The 19,379-nt window shown below is 45.3% G+C and overlaps 1 protein-coding gene across 1 annotated transcript in view; it reads left to right on the top strand.

The window, feature by feature from the left end:
• Window positions 1-19,379, top strand: part of FRAS1 (Fraser extracellular matrix complex subunit 1) — a gene marked incomplete at both ends in the record, with an annotated part of 94,577 nt that overhangs the window by 50,685 nt on the left and 24,513 nt on the right. Inside the window, 18 exons of the mRNA XM_009868767.1 lie at window positions 702-855; window positions 4,328-4,506; window positions 6,053-6,169; window positions 8,186-8,300; window positions 8,783-8,920; window positions 9,530-9,562; window positions 9,798-9,929; window positions 10,605-10,730; window positions 11,553-11,800; window positions 13,198-13,346; window positions 13,802-13,964; window positions 14,670-14,805; window positions 15,831-16,027; window positions 16,414-16,567; window positions 17,136-17,399; window positions 17,515-17,703; window positions 18,112-18,231; window positions 18,660-18,839. Of these exons, the coding sequence (XP_009867069.1) occupies window positions 702-855; window positions 4,328-4,506; window positions 6,053-6,169; window positions 8,186-8,300; window positions 8,783-8,920; window positions 9,530-9,562; window positions 9,798-9,929; window positions 10,605-10,730; window positions 11,553-11,800; window positions 13,198-13,346; window positions 13,802-13,964; window positions 14,670-14,805; window positions 15,831-16,027; window positions 16,414-16,567; window positions 17,136-17,399; window positions 17,515-17,703; window positions 18,112-18,231; window positions 18,660-18,839 (2,794 nt within the window). The remainder of the gene's footprint in view (window positions 1-701; window positions 856-4,327; window positions 4,507-6,052; window positions 6,170-8,185; window positions 8,301-8,782; window positions 8,921-9,529; window positions 9,563-9,797; window positions 9,930-10,604; window positions 10,731-11,552; window positions 11,801-13,197; window positions 13,347-13,801; window positions 13,965-14,669; window positions 14,806-15,830; window positions 16,028-16,413; window positions 16,568-17,135; window positions 17,400-17,514; window positions 17,704-18,111; window positions 18,232-18,659; window positions 18,840-19,379) is intronic.

Here is a 19,379-nt window from a genome sequence, read left to right as displayed (position 1 = left end):
GTCCTGGTGTGAAAGGACATTACCAGGGTTCCTATTCAACGGGCTCAGACAGCGTAATTCTCAGCCATTAATCCAGAGGAGCACTGCGGTGAAAGCATGAAAAGATAAATGAAGGGCAACATAACCTTCCAAATATTACGAATCAGTGAGTTTTGTTTCTTCACAGGAAATGTGCTTTGTTTTCTGCAAGGTGCTTTTATTCCCTTCAGTTGCCAGCAACCTGCTTTACCTTATTTGCCCCCGTCCAAACGCTGCTGCAGTCTGAACAACTGGCCTCTATTCCGAGAGCTCCTAATAGTGATTTGCACCGCCGTGCGTTTCTGTTGCACGTTCTCTTAACAATTATGGCTTCTGCAAAGTTAATTTGAGACCCGCTGGTGTTTCACTTTTGCCTGAGCGGTAGAAAAGACATAATATATTTATTTTAGGACCTCCAGCTCAGGCAGGTCTCGAAGATATTTGCATCTTGCCCTACCTGGGAGCAGAGAGCTGAGCAAAGTCAGTTCACCAGGGTGAGAATTGGGTCCAAGGGCTACAGGGGAAGGATGTACATGCATTTCTTGAAGCAGAAAACCAAGGTTGAACACATAAGAAATTCCAAAATACTCTGCTTGATCCTTTTCAGTGGAAAATCTGTTTCCATCAGCGTGGCACTGCTGACGCTCAGTTAAGCCTTTTTTCTGCTGTTCCCTTGCATGCAGCGTGACAGAAGCCCTCAGCTGGTGACCAATTCCCTGGTCTGGGTGCCCCAGGGAGGAATGCTCCAGATCTCCAAGACAATTCTGCACGCCGAGCTTCCCGGTGCCCGTGACTCCGAGATAACCTACACCATCATCAGGGACCAGCCAAGACATGGTAAATACCTTGGATGTTTTGGTGTCAAAAAATCCCAGCTGTAGGGACATCGCTTTTCACTCCCAAGGTGTCCAGATGGTAAATAAAAGTTCAGAGTTCTGGTTAATTCTGAGGAAAAGAATGTTCTTCACGGCTCCATGGGAATGTGAGTCTTCCGTGGCATTTTGCCCACAACAGCCAAGGTCTGAGGGAGTATTTCCTTGTAATTCTGTGCTGAAAAAATGCTGCTAACCTCATCTTTTTCCAGTTCAAATGGGGACTAGTCTGAGCTTCTGCAGCCACGTTTCTCTAGCCGTGGTTCAAATCCGGTGGATTTACAGCCTTGTGAGAGCAGAATTTTAGTCACTGCCAAAAAGATAACGTTCAACAACAACTGTCTAGTTTAAGAGGAGCGTAGGGTAATATCTGCCTCTAGAAACTGCTGAGCAAAAGCTTCCCATGAAGGATTGGAGAACTCCCTAAATTCCATTATGTTTTATTTAATTGCTGCTAATGGAAGGGATAATTGACTCGAAATCAGTGACGTTTGCATCCACATAGCATCCTTGTCTCCAAATTCCTTGCGAGAGGCTGTGACCTCATCTCCTGGAGTAACAGCTTTCACAAGCCACCCCGTGCTTGTAGGGGCTTGTAGGACTGCAGCAGCTTCGTGAATATTTTGTGGACCCCAGCCGAGGAGGAGTGAGGAATTTCTTAGGATTTTTGGCTGAGATACAAACTGTTTGGAAGAGAGAAGGCAGGAGGGAAAGGAAATAGAGACAGAGAGTCAAAAAATACATTTTCATGCCCAGCGCCACCATTTTCTTCGCTAGAACCACACGTCTAAATAATATATTTTGCACTCCTGTCAAATAATTGCTTTTAATTTCCTGAGCCGTGTAAAATTAGAGAAACCCTTTAGCAATGCCTTTTGCTGTAATGATATGCTGGTTTCCATAACAGCTGCTACCTGATGGAAACATAGATTAAGTTATTTTTGCCATTTAGAAGTAATTAATTTATATTCCCCCTTTAGTTTTCTGCAGATGAAGGACTGTCTTCTCATTTTTAATAAGCATTTACATGAAAACAAGAATTTTTCCCCAAGGAGCTTGTCTCCTGCTGCCTAACCCTAACCAAAATTTATAATCCTGTATTTATATCACCACAATTATCTCTGCTGTAATTGATTGCAATAACATAAATGGGTTTGTAGCTGCAGGTGAGGAATAAGCAGTAGAAATCAGTGATCTTCAAAATTTTATCTAAAATACCGTTTCACAGAAAGGGAGGGAAAAAACCGAGATAGAGAAATACAGGAAATACATCCTGAATCAAGGAGCGCATATCTATGGGTTTCAGTATTTATTATAAGTTTAGTGGGTTTTAGTATTTGACTAATGGAGAATATATTCATACCTGTAGAAAATATATAATTTGATTTTTAGACAGAAAACCACTTTAGAATCAGCTACTACATGGCTGTAGCACAAGCGTGTGGACAGAGGAGGCTTCTTGCCTTTTATTTCAAGATTCTGAAGCCAAGCAAAAGGAATGTAATTAGAGAGGGAAGATCTTTGTCCTCGTGCCCTCCTTCAGCAGGGCTTGATTTGGTCCTGTACAAGGGGGCACCAGGGAGCGGTTGGTCTTTCGAAGGATCTCTTTGTGCTTCACCTCCTGGTTTGTCCCTAGAAATAGAACCAGTGTCTTCCGTGCTCTGTTAATTGGAAAAAATACTCACTTCTGTACCTATCAACAGGCGCTTTTCCACTTAGAGAAAATTAAGTTTCAAACGAAACGGTAATTATAAACTATATAAGCAAACATCACAGAGTTGTTCCATCTGATCCCGTTAAATATTAATTTATAAGAAGACGCGTAGGCACGCATCTCGCTTAAAGCAGCTGCGTGTTCTAATTGTTTCTCCTCTTACTTTGGGAGGGATAAACAACTTGCAGGCCCTAACTCCTCCGGGTATGCGATGAGCATCTTCGAAAATCACACGAAAGATTAAGGTGGTGAACTGCCACGAGCAAGAAACGTAAGATTGGGAATGTAATGAGGGCACTGATAAGGAAATATTAGCATAGAGTTTGATGATAAAATGGAAGTGGGATATTTCAGCCTCCTGAATTATTTTTTTTTTATTGCTCCAACTGGTTGCGGGTGGTTTTGGGAAACGAACTGGGAGAGCTTTTGATGGGTGTTTTTCGTAACAGAATGATTAATGCTGTGAGGAGAGTTGAAGTGATTTACGAATATATGTGACTTCTGAATTAGTAGCCACAAGGGGTACTTTCAAAGACTAGTAGAAAAGCACGATATACAACTAACGACTTATTTAAAGAGCAACTGTGTTATATATAGTAAATAAATAATTTTAACACAGCTTACATGTTAACTCCAAAAGAAGTCAAGTACATTATAAAATAGAAAACAAGGTCATTTATTTTGATACTAGAGCTCTTTGTCAGGTTTTAATTTCCTTTATATGTATGGTTACAAAAAATGTTTAAATCAATGACCAAGGCTTTTTTTGATACCCTTCTCTTGGTGGGTAACCCTTGGCCCTTGCAGTAGGTTTATTCAAGTCTGTTGAACATTAGTAGCGACATCCAAATCCAACCCTTGCAGGCGTCTATAGGGAAAGCTGAGAACCAGTGGGACGTGCCCCCATCCTGCTCCTCTCTGTCACATCTGCAGCGAAGCCAGTGATGTTTCCGTCCAGCTGAGAATCTATTTCTATTACAAAAATCAGAAATAAGCTACATATTCTTTGGAGTAAGAGCTACAACCAGGGGCACGCAGATTTTTTATACACCCTGTGATACAGAAGCCCTTTACTGTATCTGTTCGAGAGCTCTTTTTCAGTAGAAGGTTTCAGTTCAGACAAGTCAGCTGAGTATACTTTTTTTTTTTGGTGTAATAAGTCCCCAAAAGAGCTAGAAAAGAGCTGACTGAAAAAATTAGTATGCTGTATTGTGATACCGAAGTTGTACCCTTGAGGGAAAGGTGGATAGTCTGCTGCGAGGCTTTTCAACCCTGATTCTGTCTCACTTCTCTCTTGTCGCTTCAGAGGAGCTCTAGAAAGCAAGACATGTCCTTCGTGTCGGTTTTTCTTCTCAGTTTATCAAACGGGCACGTTTCAAAGTTGAGATGGGCTGGTCGGAGGGCGGAACGACATTTTGGGAGTTTGAAATTGCAGATCCTGTTCTTTGCTTGACTACTCTGTATTTCTTCTGTGCACTTGTGTGGGTTACTTGATCTGCTCTTTGCAAAATAAGATAAAATTTCCCCTTCTCAGCAGGATGTCTCAAGGTCCACTTGTGATTTTTGGAATGTCTGCTGCTATTTCTTTTAGCCACATTAGATGGAAAAAAAGCAAGACTGGGTGGAAATTTGTCTTAGATGCTTATGGTTTGGTGAAAAGGCATCTTTTCCTCTTTGTTTTCTCACAAGCTGTGCCCTGCCTCTTCATCTTTGCTTTTCCTAGGTGAGGTGGTGCTTCTGGTCCCGATGCCGGCGGATGGCCCAGCAGACTCGTGGCAGCTTTTGCCTGACGGAAGAGCAGCCTCACCCACAACCTCTTTTACCCAGCAGGACATCAACGAAGGCATCGTGTGGTACAGGCACTCTGGATCTGAAGTAGAGAGCGACTCCTTCCAATTTCAGGTACTCCTCGTCTTTTCTAACACACCTCTAGCATTTAAGCTACTAAATTAATAGCTGGCCTGATTTTCTGTAGAACGATTCCATCCCAGGGAGGAATAGGTTATGCAGAAAAGTTGACGTTGCTGTGTTGTGGAAAGATCTGTGAGATCAAGAGTCCTCCGAGTGAATGGGCAAACAGATCTGCGCTTAAAAATTCTACAGGATTAAACCAGCAGGCTAGGAACATCCCATCAGCATGACAGAGTGTGACCCCTTGACACTGCATGCCAAATACATCACCCTCTCACAAAACCTGTAGTATTTACCCCAAGTGCAAAATCTTCTGAGTGCCTTTAAAAAAATTGTTTATTTTCCAAGCCCCAAATCCAAGCAACCCTCCTACTTCCTGCAGTCTCTAAGCTAATAATTTGATTTTTGCTATAGAGTACCTCTTCTTGCAAGCAGACAAAAAGGTACAAATACTCCCCGGCACTATAAAATAATAAATCCCACCTCCCCACAGGCTTCACAGCCGTAAAATTCCTCAGACAGGTCTTTGCTGTTTGCTTGGGAGGTTTAACAGCCTCCCATAATGCTAAGCCTACGTGAACACTTGCATGCAGTACTTGTTACATCTGGTTTACAAGTCAGAAGCGATTACTGTAGCACCAGAGAGGCAATTAAGGTAATTTCTGAAGTAATTAACAGAAATGATAACGAGGAATTTGTGAGAGTCGATGTTGAACAAGCTGATCTTCAGCTTAATTGCTACATTCCTCTTATAGAGTGAGCGTTTGGCGTGAGTTGAATGTTGTGGTTTTAGAATCTGGGAGCGGTAGAAATAATTGTATGGAGAGCCCTAGGTGGAAAGAAAGCCACGATTGCCTGGGTCGCATCAGGAGACCGTAACACATCTGGCTGAGTGTTGAACCATGGAAAGGGCTAACACGTTGTTTTCGTCAGTATTTGGATTACCAGTCGTATGACAGCAACTCAGAAAAGGCCCAGCAAGTGGCTAAATTCATTTCATCCCTTTTGGCAGAGCATGGGAGGTTTTTTCTGCATTGTCACACGTTTATTGACATCAAGTTTGTACTGAAGTCTCTTCTTGCTCACAAAGGGCTCTACTGAATTCAAGTGCTGACTTTCACCCCTGCTAAAAGATAAAGCTGTGACTGACCAGTTATTTTCACCTTGTCAGTACAACTGATGTTTATTTCAAGGGTGGACAAAAGGTTTAAAATCCCATTATTTTTTCTCCATCTGCGATAAGAAGTTCCACTAAGCTGTACAAACAATGGGAGTAAAATTCAGCAGAACTATGGTGCAGGAATGGATAGCAGGTAGGGAACTGACAAACAGATATCTTTGGAAATGTTGATAAATTCTAGACTGTACAGGCAGTAATGGAGAAACTAGTTACTATTTAAAGGCCTTAGTTCCTATCAAGTACCATTCGTGTATGCTGGGATCTGCTGGAAAGGGAAAATATAAAACTGGTCTAGAAATGCAGTGGTGTCCTCTGTCCGGTATCCATTCACGTGATCTTTTTTTTAATTTTTTTTAGGTGTCCAGCTCTGTCAGTCCACAGACCAGCTTGGAAAGCCACGTGTTCAACGTTGCTGTTCTCCCGCAGACACCCCGAGCGCCTCAGCTTTCCCTCGGCTCCTCTTTGCACATGGCTGTAAGTATGAAGCGGCACCGCCGCATCGTGGTTCCCATATTTCCACTCTCCTCACGACCAGAGCTGCGTGTAGGGCAGCACCTGCTGAGTGTAGATTCTTGTTCTTGCTACTGTCCGTGCTGTTGGGCTTGATTGCACTAAAGCTGCGGAGCTGGAGGAGAAAGGAGTCAAAAAAGACAGGTTAGAAGAGTGAATTGGGGGAGAGGAGAGGGAGAAAGTGCCCATAAAACAGTGAGAAATTCAGTATTAAAAATGATGAATGTATAGACTAGAAAGGAGAGGGAGAGAGGGAAGAAAAAATATGTTTAACATCTCTTTATGGAATTCTTACCCTTTCCTGAGAAGCCATTAGGAACGGCAGGAGTGAAAAACTGTGGGTTAGAGGGACTACAATGAATAGATCTTGCCAGTAGTTCCGCTCTAACCTTTATCAGAACTCTAGCCCACCCACATGAGAAAATTTTCATCCATCATTCTGACATCAGGAACATGGACTATAATATATGTGGAAAACATTGCGACAAGCCCATTATATCTGCATCCCTGGAAAGAAATTACCTTTTCTTGCAGCATCACCTCTGAGAATGACCGTTTTGATCAGAGCGGTCCCTCTTACGTAATTGTTTCCCTGATTGTTAATCAAAAAGATGACCTTGAAGTTTAAAGTTGGGTTTGGGAGCGCTCTGGCTTTGGTTCATGCCTTCTCCCCGTGTCACATGGGTGAAGTCCAGCTTTTCTTTTGTGGGCTCTGCACCCAGGTCACCTGAGGGGACACACAGAGAGCCAAGATTCTAGAGCAGACAGTTCGATTTAGACATCAGCTTGGCCTCATCGCTTTGTGGCGCTCTCAGAGGGAGGTTATGGTCCCCGTAATCCACCGAGCAGCAGTCCTGAGTGAAACAGGGTGGGCTGTGACGAGAAAGCAGAGATGAGGACTTGCAAGAACAAAGCAGAGGACAACCCTTCAGGCAGGAGCTGCGTGTAGAAAGAGCCAAGCCGACGAATTTGAATGTAGCATGCAGTCATCTTTGGCATTATTCACGCCTGATGATTTATTAGAGGTGCCAGCAGTGCGCTCAGCATTATCAGAAGAAATCCCGTGCCCTTGGGGCGCTCCCAGCCAGACAAAAGCGCACCGAGAAGCCTGTGCAGAGCAGATGTGGCAGACCTCCCAGGAGCAATGGGTGTCCAGGAGGATCCTTCTAAGGGGAGGCCAAGGGCTTCTAAGCCAGTATGGTGTGCCCAGTGTGGGACCAGGAAAGGCCAAAGGAAGCAGTGTGAGAGGGATTAGTGAAACGTTGACGGTACAACAGCCTTGTCAGGGTTTAAAATAGCGGTGACCTTTCACGGGCAATAATAAAACGTGCTCAGGCTGCCACTCGGAGCAACAGCCAGCGATGTATCTTTCTGCTCTTGACTTTTTGTTGTTGTCATTATTGACAAAATTGATGGGCGAGCTGTCTGGCTGAGCTATGCAGTGCTGGATTTTATAGCTAATTACACACCACAAAATTCAGTAGTGCCATAAAATACGTTTTGCTGAGGGGTGCCTTGCAACCGGCAAGTCCTACCTTTGGGAGAGACGAATAGACCTTGGAGGCAGCTATGAAGCAACCATAACCTTAAATCTTTTCGTCATAAAATTGCCCTTCCTCACATCAACGTGATTTGAGTTCTGTTCATCTGTCTTGAAGCTGCTTCAGAATTAGACCAGCTTCTTGACTGAAGAGCACAAAACTTTAAAGTCTTCCCATACCTCTAGTCTTGTCTTTGAGGGTCCTACTGAGAAAGGTCAGAGAAAGTTTGATGATTCTTTGGTGGTTAAACTGGACATAATATGTTGACTGCTTTTTCTTTTCTGTTTCCTCCACAGTAGTAAAAGGAGCCTGAGCTTCACTTTAGCTGAATGCAAACTATATTTTAACCACAGCAAAGCAAATTCTCTTTCAATGCATTTTTGGGTTAATCTTTCCATGTCTCTGGCCTTGATGCTCATGGTCTAATGTGTTTATTGAGGTGCTGGAGGACCGTGTGACAGTGATTGAGCCCCATCACCTCTCCTTTGTAGACCCGGAGATTCCCAGTGAGAAAATCCTCTTCAACGTGACTGTGCCTCTCCTTCCTGGCCAAGGCAAGTGTACCTACTCAGATCATCACAGCTGCTGAATGAATTGCCGTGCTTTCGAAGCATTTTTCCCTCAGAATATCATTCAGTGGAGGCATCTATTAATCTATTCAGCCTCCTCCATTGACTTTCAGACACCTCGGTTTTTAACTCAATTTCTTTAGCTTGTTTAGGAGTAAGCCGCAGTGCTCAGACAGTTTTCTTACTGTTTTCTGGAATGCATAAAATGTTGTATCCCATGGCTTTCTGCTTCCCACCTCTTTGGCGAGACATATTTGAAGAAATGACTATGTGAGGAATCTTTGTTTAATTTCTCACGTCCAAGAACCCATCCTTGATGCAGTTGTGACCATCTGACTCATTCAGGAACCACCAAAGATAGGAAGAGAAGTACTTGGAGGGAGAAAAAGAAGCTGTGGCCTTTGGTATCTTATTTTAAAAATAAAATGGATTCCTCTTGTTTAATACTGGGCCCTCTGTCTCCGTAGGTATCGTGGAGCATAGAGACAGGCCGCTCTCCTCAGTGAGATATTTCACCCAAGCAGATATAAACCATGGCAAGATCGCTTATCGCCCGCCGACGGCAGCTCCTCACTTGAGAGAGATCACTGCGTTCTCCTTTGCAGGTAAGGAACTGACTGGTCTTTTTAGCGCTGTGTCGGACTGGTGGAGGTAGCTGGACTGCTGAGCTTCCTCCAGTCCTGCAGTGACTTCATGGTTATGTCCCTGCTCATGAGGGCCTTGAACGATACAAAGGAAGGAGGAATCTGCCTCGGAGGAGTGTTACCAGGAGTTCACCCGCTTCTTGTGACTTGAACCAGGTTTTCCCCTGTTGAGTGGGAACCGAGTCTGTTCAGACTGACAGTTTACCCTCAGAGGAGTAACAATCTGGAGCGGGTGGTAAAGAGGCAAAAATAGGACAAACCTCAAGCTCGTTTGACCAGTTGATGTACAGAATTGTGCGATGAAGGGACAGTACGTGGTAGATGCAGTTCTGTGCATCCCCAGGGCCTCCAGTGTCATCAAAAGAAGTGTCACAGTTTGGAGGACAGTGTAGCATGTTGTCACTCCTTACCTAAAGCGAGGGCAAAGCGAGAGCGCTTTCCCTGGGGAGGAAGAAGTCCAGTCTGGCTGAATATCAGCCCTTGCTATCTCCACAAGTTGTTCATATCCACATCAGTCTGGGCTTTCCTGTCCTGACCACAATTATTCTGTGCTTGGGTTTGTCCTTCCAGGTCTCCCAGACTCGGTGAACTTCCGATTTACAGGTAGGTGGACTGTTGGCTCTTTTCTGACCAAAGCAGTTTTTATCCTTGTGCCCTTCACATTGGCTGTTATTCCTTGGCCTTTCTTCTGCTGCAGACACATCTATGGGAGCTCAGTAGGAATTTCTGGAAATTACTTACGATGTGGGGTGGTGATTTTGTCCAGAAAGGTGGATTTCCCGGGTAAGTCTCTGAAAACACAACCCTACGCTTAGGTGTGGTTTTTGTCTGTGCCTAGTGTCTGATGGAGAGCACACAACCCCGGAGCTGACGTTCGTCATTCATTTGCTCTCCGAGGAGCAGCAGCCTCCAGTCTTCCAGATCACGGCTCCCTTCCTGGAGGTCAGCCAGGGGGGCAAAGCCACCATTGGTGAGTAGGGTGCAAGGGACGGGGGGACAGAGCTCAGCCTGAGGCACGGTGTTTATTGCCAGGAGGCCACGTGGATGGAGCAGAGGAGAGTTTTTGGTCTCCCTCGCCTCTGCCCATTTAGCTAAGGAGGTGTGCTCGTGCAGGTGTAGCAGCAACCATGCAGAAAAACTGTGCTGTGGTGCCTCAGAAAAGTGCCTGGGGAGTGCAGCTCAGCATTGGCTGAGGCAGGGGAGAGCAGGATGAGGGCTCTGCTGCTCCTCCGCTTTTTCCCTCTGAGGCTGCTATTGATTAGTAGTGTGACCTGCTTGTTTAGGATAAGCCACTTTCTGCTTGTGTCCAGAGATTCTCTGGGGTTTTCGTAGGTACTCCCTGCTATATGAACTGGTGCACATCTCTCTCATCAGCTGAGGGTTTGCAGAGCTGTCATTTGTGAGCCACCGTAGCAATAAAGTTCTCCGATACAATCTCTGATCTCAGCATCATCTGAGCACTAATTATTTCCATGAAAGCAACAAACTCTTGGGCTAGGGCAGCTCCAGAATTATTTTACTTTTCACGTACTGACCGAATTGCAGTTTCTCAAATCTGTTCAGAGAGCACATCACAAAACTTAAGGGATATTCCCAGCGTGGTGTCTGAGGATGCTGAAGCTGTGCTTTCTTTCCCCCGGCACAGGGATCCAGTTAGCTGTGAGTGACACAGACACAGCTCCTGAGGGCCTTTTCTTTGAGCTGGTGAAACCTCCCCTCCATGGCGTTGTCCTCAAGTACAGCACAGGCATACAGGAGCGCATGAGAGCAGGTGAGTTGAGCAGAAGTCTCCTTCAGCTTCCTTGGTCAGTGTGTGCTTCTCCACGTGGCTGTTTTAGTTGACCAGGAGGAAACATCTGCCTCTGGCAGATGCAGCCGCAGCCACAAGTGTGTGAATTTTCTGCCTGGAAGTGCATGACGGCAGGAGAGAGCGCAGGAAGTATGTTTTCCCATTTCTCATTTAGTTTCTGGCTGAGTCAGTGCCTTTCCTGCACTAAGTTTGTGTGGGCTCATTGACAGCCACTCTCTTGTGATAACTGTAACCACCTGCTAATCAAAAGGGAAGTTTAGGTTTACAAGTTAAGTTATATTTGAAGTAATTTAGTGAAGTAACGTAGGAAACATTTCCACTGAGGTCTGTGTAACCTTGTTATGATCCAGCAGTCAAAAGCTCTTGTGGAGTTTAAGTGCTGGTTTTGGTGGCAGCAGTTTCCAGCGTGTGATCAGATGAACAAATATGATCTGTAGGAGAGTAATGCAAGCAGAAGACACGGAAAGGGAAGTCTTATCTAGCTCTGACAGGCGTGAGCTTACAAAGCAGCTGGGAAGAAAGGAGGATCTGTGCACTCCCTGAGAATCGCCCGGAGTCTCTATGTCTGTAAAACTGTGAAGGCTGCAGCTTTTCCTCTGCCCTGCGTATATACTAACTCCTTAATAAATGTCTTCATAACTCACATCCCTGTAAGGATGGTATTAAATGCCGGTTTAGTACTTGATTAAAAGTCGTTTGCTAGATTGGGGCCTTGGGTTGTTTGAACTGGATTGGTGCTCTGATCAGAGTCTTTCTGACTCACACATTTTTTTTTTTGGGAAGGTGACACCTTCACCTACGAGGACGTCACTCGAAACGCTCTGCAGTACGTGCACGATGGTTCCTCGGCAACAGAGGACAGCATGGAAATCTCTGTTACTGACGGTGTCACCACAGTGACCACAGTGCTGAGGGTGGAAGTGTCCCTTCTGGATAACAATGGTCCGCAGCTGGCCCCGGGCTGCTTATTGGCAATCACCGTGGCTAGTAAAAGCTCTGTGACCCTCTCTCGCCTGCACCTTGCTTATACCGTAAGCTTTCATCCTATTTCTAAACCCAGGGAATGCTGCTGGCCTCCTTTTTCTCATGCCCCCGCAGACCCTTCACCACACTGACCACGTCTCTGCCGCTGAGTTTTGACTGAGTCCTGACTACTGCTGCCAAAAATGGAATAATACACTCGTTCAGGTTTAAAGGTTTTAAGGTTATCCCTGTTTGACTGTAACCGAGGTGAACTGCCCTGCTAAACATGAGAGCTGAGTTAATCTGAGATTTTTTTTGTAGTAAAGCACATGGATTTGCTAAATGATAATCCCTTGACAGTTTCAGCTCCCTCACCCCACTTTCCAAAATTGCCTCGTTCTTTTTCTGGGCTGATTTGGAGCAGGGGGAGGTTTAAGCAACCCGAGGTGCTGCTCTCCTTGGTACCTTGGAGTTGATCGCAGGGCTTGCGTGTTATACAAGAGTTACCTTGATGGCAAAATTCAGAGGAAAGACATTTTACCTCTTGTAGGTGGTTTAGCAGCAAATAACACCAGCAGTGTATTCCAGCTATGCAGATTTGCTCCCCTTAGGGAGGAGAGATTGCAGTGTGAGGAGAGAGACACCTAAGGCAGTGACTGTCAGAGAGATGATTAGAGACCTTCAGGGAGGGAAACAGTGAGGATTAGAAGGTGGGTGAATGTTTTTTCTGAGGGATCAGTCTGGATACGAGTCTGGGATCTGTCCTGTTCTCCTTTGAAGGAGGAAGGCTGGACAAGGGAGCTCTTCAGGTTTGATCCGAGTTGGGGAAAAGAGGATTTCATTCCTGGCCTGTAGGCTGAAGATATAATGATTTCTGCTTTGGGTTTCACCGTCCAAACAACCAGCAGAAGCTTTTAGAAGAAATGTGACGTATGAGTTTTGGTATCATAGAGGTGGTTGTACTTAATGTATTTTTAAAAAGCACCAAAATTAGCTTTTAATTTAATGTGAATCTGACTTTTGCAGCTCCACATTAACATTCATTCTACTTCAGCTCTGTATCTCTCTCTGAAGCACTGGTGGGCAACAGTTCCTGTGCCAGCTATCCCCTAAATCTTACCTCACTTCCATCTGGAGTCAGAAAAAGCATCTTACATAAACGGTCCAGTCCTCTAGGAATGTAAAGTAATTCAAAACTAAAAATAACAGGTTTATGCCTGGGAGATTGTGTTGATGTGATACAGGGGCACCGAGAAAACATTTTGTGATATTTTCTGAAAATGTCAACCCCAATGACTCTATTCTCATCAGTAGAGCGTCATTTAATATTCATCAGCTGTAGGTTTGACCCAGCTAGCTTGATAAATTTCCCTATAAAACATTTCTTTGCTACTTCTGTTTATAGCAAAGCAAAACAAAAGATAATCTTGTCTCCTTTTGATTTGGTTTGTTTCTTCGTGTTTAGGACAACAATTCCCCTGACTCAGAGATAAGAATCCAGTTAATATCTCTGCCTGCATATGGAACCCTCTTACGGATGTCGGGCTCTCGTGATGAAGAGCTTTCCAAGGTTTATAATTTCACCATGGAAGACATCAACAGCCAGAGGATCAGGTATCCAAGAGCTGTTCTCCTTCAAGCTACGCCAGTTAAAAGCTCGGTGGGCTTTCCCCAGGGATCCCTGGGCTATATTATGTTAGCACAATGTATCAAAGATTTTTTTTTTTTTCTTTCTTTGCTCTTGTATCCAGTGAGATTAGGAATGAGAGCATTTCCTATGTGCAGAATTAGGTGTTTATGCACGTCTCAAGTGCCAGTGGATGGCGTAGCTTCAAATTATGGGATTTTTTTTTTAGTGTGTCCGCAACATCATGGTGACACTTTAGGTAGGCAACACCTAAACCGGTGATTTAAAAGAACTCAGGGAATGAATGTGAAGGAGAGCTGGGACCTGAAATACCAGCTCTCTTTCCAGAGGTGTGTGTTCACCTCTATATACAGGGATGAGATGTATTTGTCTGACTGTCTGTGAGGTTTCTTGACCCAGATTTCTGTTTGGACTTCCACAGCTACTCTACCACGTTTGAGACCAGCAATCAGCCAGTTACAGACGTCTTCCACTTTGCTGTTTTTGATGCTGATAACAACCGGCTCGACAGACAGATGTTCACCATCACTATCATGCCTGCCCAGACGATGCCGTCGCTCATCGCTTTTGCTGACCATATCACTGTAAGTGGCTACCCAGGATATTAGGAACAGGGACAAGAACGTCCTAGATGTGAGGAACTGAGCCGTTTGCCCAGGCTGAAGAAACGTGGTGTTGCACACGCAGTCCTGCGAGTGCAAAGGATTGACTAATTACTTGGAGGCCAACAGGGTGGCTGCACCCCTGAACCTCATCTACTTAAGTCTGTTCTCTTCAGGACCTGGTTTCTCTTGAGAGCGTCCTGTTGATATCAGTGGAATGAATCTGTTCCCTATATCCCAGTTGAATATTTTTTCCCTTATTTCACCATCTCATGTGTCAAAGAGGAACAGAAGACAAGTCTGAAAACATCTGGTGCTTTGAACCGATAACACAGCATTTCAGACTCCTTATCAAAGCTGTTTGAAGTCACTTCCCTCCTTTCCACCTTTGTATTCCTCCTCCCTTGCCTTCAAAGGCTCTCCTTAACAAGAAATGCCTTCCAAGAGGTCATCGTGACTCTATCAGTTCTCCTCTTGTCCTGATACAACACAGGCTTCTTTTAGGGACCAGGCATGTTTTATTCTTCCCATCCCACCTCACCTCCCAGTTGATTCATGCTTAGTGGATCTAGGGGAGGATGAGACGGGACTTCAGAGACGGGAGAAGGCTATTCCATAAAGGCAGACTCGTACAGTACCAATCTGTGTGCATTAGCAGTAGTTTTGTCATATGCTCTTGCTTTCCAGGTGGATGAGGGGGGCAGGGTGCCACTGCTGGCCCATCACCACTTCGCTGCTGATTACGATACTGCTGCCAGGGAAGACCTGAGAGTCACCATTATCACTCTACCTATGTATGGCTACCTCGAAAACGCTAAGACAGGTAAACCGCTTGTCGCCCTCATCTTCCTCCTGGCTGGTGAAAGGCAGCTCCTCAGCGCGGTCCTGGTTGGCATCAGTTGGTCATAAAGAGCTCGTAAGATCAGCGTTACGAGATCAACTCTCTCTGGGCAGCACGTCCTCCTAATTCTCGTTTGTTGGAGACCGGTCTGTGATGCGAGACTGGAGCATTAGGAGCCTTTTCAGGCCCATGTGTTATATTTTCATCGTGCTTTATTCTGGCTGTCCTTATTACACTGAAAAACTTTGCTAAATTCCTCTAAATGTCCCAGCAAGCTTTAAGGCTGTGAAAGCTATGGCAGAGCATGGCTGGTAACTTTCTCTTACCTCACTGGATTATCAAGAAAAGGTAGGTTTTATACCATATTGTCCAAAGATGTTCATCCTGGAGAGTTGTCTGCTTCATCCTGTCTGTGGTCCTAACAGGCAGGACGTATATAATTTTACTTAAATCATAACTTGCCTCTATAACATCGCCGTAGGTTGGCCAGCGTAGTGGCTTGTTACAACGGTGATTACCTTTCTTCTGGAGAGCACAGAATAGCAATGTTAACCATTGCCTGTCATCCCTCTTATTTGTGTCTTATGAATGGACTCCAGTTTGTGCCATTTCGGTCTCGGTGAGCTGCTCTCCTTGAGCAGACAACGACTGGGTGATTTTCTTGGGAGTGAGACTTAGTTTTGTAAGATGAAGAAGCTCGATGGAGAGATTGCGTTGAGGCCAGACGGCGCGTTAGCCATTGTCTCATCTCTAAAGAAATCCTAAGTATTTCTGGGATGTGAGATTTCTTGTACCGCACGTAAAACTACAGCTTCCCTAGCACCTGCTCTAATGCAGCAGATGTTGCTTTCTAGAACAGTCATAAGACGTGTGAAAGCCACGTTGCAGCAATGAACATCCATCTACATCCTTCTCGATCTGCCATTCTTCTCCTAATCCTGCTGCTTTTCTGATTAGTTTATCAGTGAATGGAACATCCTTTCACAACCAGTGTTCTGGTTTTGCAGGTGAGAGTTTTGGCCCGCAGAGTGAGTCTGCTATGACCTCGGACGCGTCCTTCTCCCTTCAGGATGTTTTAGAGAACAGCATTTACTACTTCCAGGGCGTCCATGAAAGCATCGAGCCAACAAGTGATGTTTTCAGCTTTTACGTGAGCGATGGCTTCAGCCAGTCTGAGGTGCAGAGCATTAACATCACAATTCAGGTACATCCGTGTTTTCTGGCTGCCAGAGCCCTCTCCTTTCGCACAGACACGCGCCTTTTCGAGAGTAAACTTTGCTCACTCCTTTGTGATACGTGGGATGGGGATTAAAGGGAGTTTCCTTCCTCCTGTCTGTTTCCTTCCCCTAATACAAGCACATAGTGTGACACCAGAGGATGGTTGTGCCTTGCAGCCTCCTCTCCAGGGCTTATTTCTTTGGTGTCTTCTACCTCGTAGAAGCAACCATGACGCTGGATAGACTTGGAAAGATTGGCACAGCCCAGCCCCAGTGTTGTCATGTGGGAACTTTTATTTCACTCGGGTGGGCAGCTGGTTTTGCCCCTTGGCCATTTGCCTTTTTTGACTGTGTGCCTTTGGGACCCACGCAGCGACGGAACGATGAGCCCCCGAAGATGGTGCTGGAGCCTGTGAGGGTGCACGAGGGCTCCGGTGTGGTTGTTACCAACACCTCCCTCAACCTGCAGGACTTGGACACCCAGAACAATGAGCTCGTCATCATGGTTACCAAAGGTCCCGAACACGGTAAGTCCTGACAAGCTGGGAGGAGGTGGGAGAGAGTTTGTCATCGTGTGTCCGTGTGTTTTTATATCTGCATGTGCGTGATAGCCCCTGATGTCGGAGAGAGGAGCCTGGCAAATTTGGATGAAGCACATTTAGTTTGTGTTTGGACCAGCAGCCACAAAGCTTTTTGTGCTTCAGAACACAGCTATTCTTGAGAGTTGCCCCTCACTATTTGTGAGAGAAAAGGGGGACTGCACACATTTCCCTGGGAAGTTGCCTTTTGTGTTACCCCGTTTCCTATTGCAGGGTTCGGTTCCAAAGAGCTGAGCAACCAGCAGCTATCTTATATCTTTTATCGAGCGTTAAAGCAAGACAGGGTGTGAAGTGAAGACTAGTGTCACGTTAAACTCACGAGAGCTGTGCACACATTTTCAGATCTCACGTGCGTAGCCACATTCTTACCAGTTTTGGCATTAAGCAGGTAACTTCAGGGTTTTTCGGGTAAGCCTGTGTCCACCTCTGTGCCCTGCAAAGAGTTCCCAGTAGGCCGTCTTCTCCCCGTAACTTTAATCCATCTCTTGTTTTTCAGGTCATCTCCGCAGGCGGCAGAGTGCCGCGGAGCCCCCGGAGCATGGACACGTGCTGTCCACGGGCTCATCCTTCACCTACCAGGACATTTTGGATGAGCTGATCGTTTATACTCAGGGCGGCGCAGCAGCACAAACGGACGAGTTCGGTTTCTCCATCACGGATGGTCTCTACACACAGATGGGGAAGCTGGAGTTCTTCATGGAGCTGCCAAAGAAGCAGCCACCCACATTAGCTGTCAACAAGGGCCTGCAGCTCCCAGTTGGTACGGAGAGAGGGAGGAGAATGGTATTGCTTGGTATTGCTGTATGGTCCAGTCCAAACTAGTTGCTTAGCTGGATTGGCTGAAGCTATTTGTGGACTTTCTTTCTCTGGTCCAGGCTCTGCAGCGTACCTCACAGATCAGCACTTGAAAGCATCAACTCTTTATTCAGATGACACGACGATTCGATTTGTCGTGAAGAGGGATCCCAGCATGGGCCACCTGCAGCTGAACAAAATTGATCATCCAGTCCAGATCTCTGCCCGAGGACCTGTCAAAAGTTTCACCCAGGCTGATATAAATAAAGGTGAGAGTGCTTGATTTTAGGTAATCACAGCGAGTAATATGTGGCCATTTACGTAGTCCTGCGAGGAACGGGGAGTTGGACTCGATGATTCTTATGGGTGCCTTCGAGCTGCAAATATTCTGTGATCTCTGTGAGAGGGGGAGGATGATTTTTGAAGCAGGAAAAGGAGAGGGAAAGAAGTAAGATAAGCTTGGTATGTTAGTGCAGAAACATTTCCCGCTAAGCAGGTATTAAAAAGTCTCTCTCAGCAGGAGAAAAAGAATAAAGAGAAAAAATAATGAAACCCAAATCCAAGAGCTCTGTCAAGCTGAAAGTCCCTCAGCTTATAGTGCCAGCGTGGTTCCAAAAGAATAATTAAATTATGCAGCCTGTAATAAACCACCTCTTTTCTCCTGTCTTTCTCTCCAGGGCAAGTGGTGTATAGTCACCAGAAAGGGGATCCCGGTGGAAATTTCGCCTTCACCTTTGACGTGATCGATGTAGACGGCAACAAACTGGCGGACCAGGTTTTTTATATTAGTGTATTAGGTAAAAGATAGTGCTGAAGTTACATTTTCTTTGCTGCGCAGCTGAGGCCTTCATAGATTCCTATCCCACCTGTTCTGCAAGTTAAGATGTAATTCTTGAGATGCAGTTTTTATTCATTGTTAATTCAAAAACCTTTGAAGTTTGGGGCATAGGGAGGATTGATGGATGTGAAGATTAGTTTTTGACTTCTGACAAAGTCACTGAAAAAAGTAGCAAAATTCCCCTTAATATTTTTCATGCCATCTGGATTATCTTTGTTACTGTCTCCTCGATGAATGCAGAAGCCCAGAGTACCTGTTTTGGAATTACCAGTCTAGGAGGTGTCTCTGTGTGTTGTGTTTTGTTTGAACACAAGTACTCGATTTAAATAACCAGGGGGAAAAGAGAGTGACTGTCTCCTTACTCCCCTTCGCCTTTAACCCTTTCAGAGGACAGATTTCCCCCCTCCATCATTGCTAACGAAGGGCTGGTCTTGGATGAGAACTCGGCGAAGACCATCACAACCTTCCAGCTCTCTGCTGCTGACCGGGACAGTGAGCCCACCCAGCTCCAGTACAAGCTCACCAAGGAGCCCCAGCTGGGGCACCTGGAACACGTGGCCTCCCCAGGTTAGCAACGCAATATTTTACACAGTTGCATACTCCTAGCAGCAAAGCACCAGAGGGTTTTTCAAAGCCCTAATGATTCACTGCAGGGAAAAATGTGCTTGGAGGCAGCAGCACAGAGTTGTATTTTCTGTTTAGAAATCGAACGGTCGTTGGAGAATAGGGTGAGTGGAGGCATTGCAGCCTGATCTTTCGTAATCTGCTGTTGAGTCTGCATGACAGGCAAACCTTCAGCCTTTCCTCACAATGAATTCTGGTAGTTTGAGGAAGGCAGGATTGTCAGTCCTGTGAAACTCGGTAAATAAATACCCATAAACACAATCTGAATTTTAGAGTTACCTTTCGTGCCCACTGACAATGCGAGTGTCCTACCCCGCTCCGATGAATTAGTCTAAACCAATGCTGTTACGTAATACACTCTTCTGATTTAGATTATACTCATCTAAGATCGTATTTCTTCTTAGGTTTAGATTTCTTGTTAACGTGAGATGAAAGTGGAAATATCTGCTGTGTGTTTCCAAGCTGCAGACAGTCGCCGTAGAG

The sequence above is a fragment of the Apaloderma vittatum genome, unplaced genomic scaffold (genome assembly GCF_000703405.1).
Source record: "Apaloderma vittatum isolate BGI_N311 unplaced genomic scaffold, ASM70340v1 scaffold11074, whole genome shotgun sequence".
Lineage (NCBI taxonomy): Eukaryota > Metazoa > Chordata > Aves > Trogoniformes > Trogonidae > Apaloderma > Apaloderma vittatum.
The sequence above is the reverse complement of the archived record's forward strand: the minus strand, read 5'-3'. Positions and strand labels throughout refer to the sequence as shown.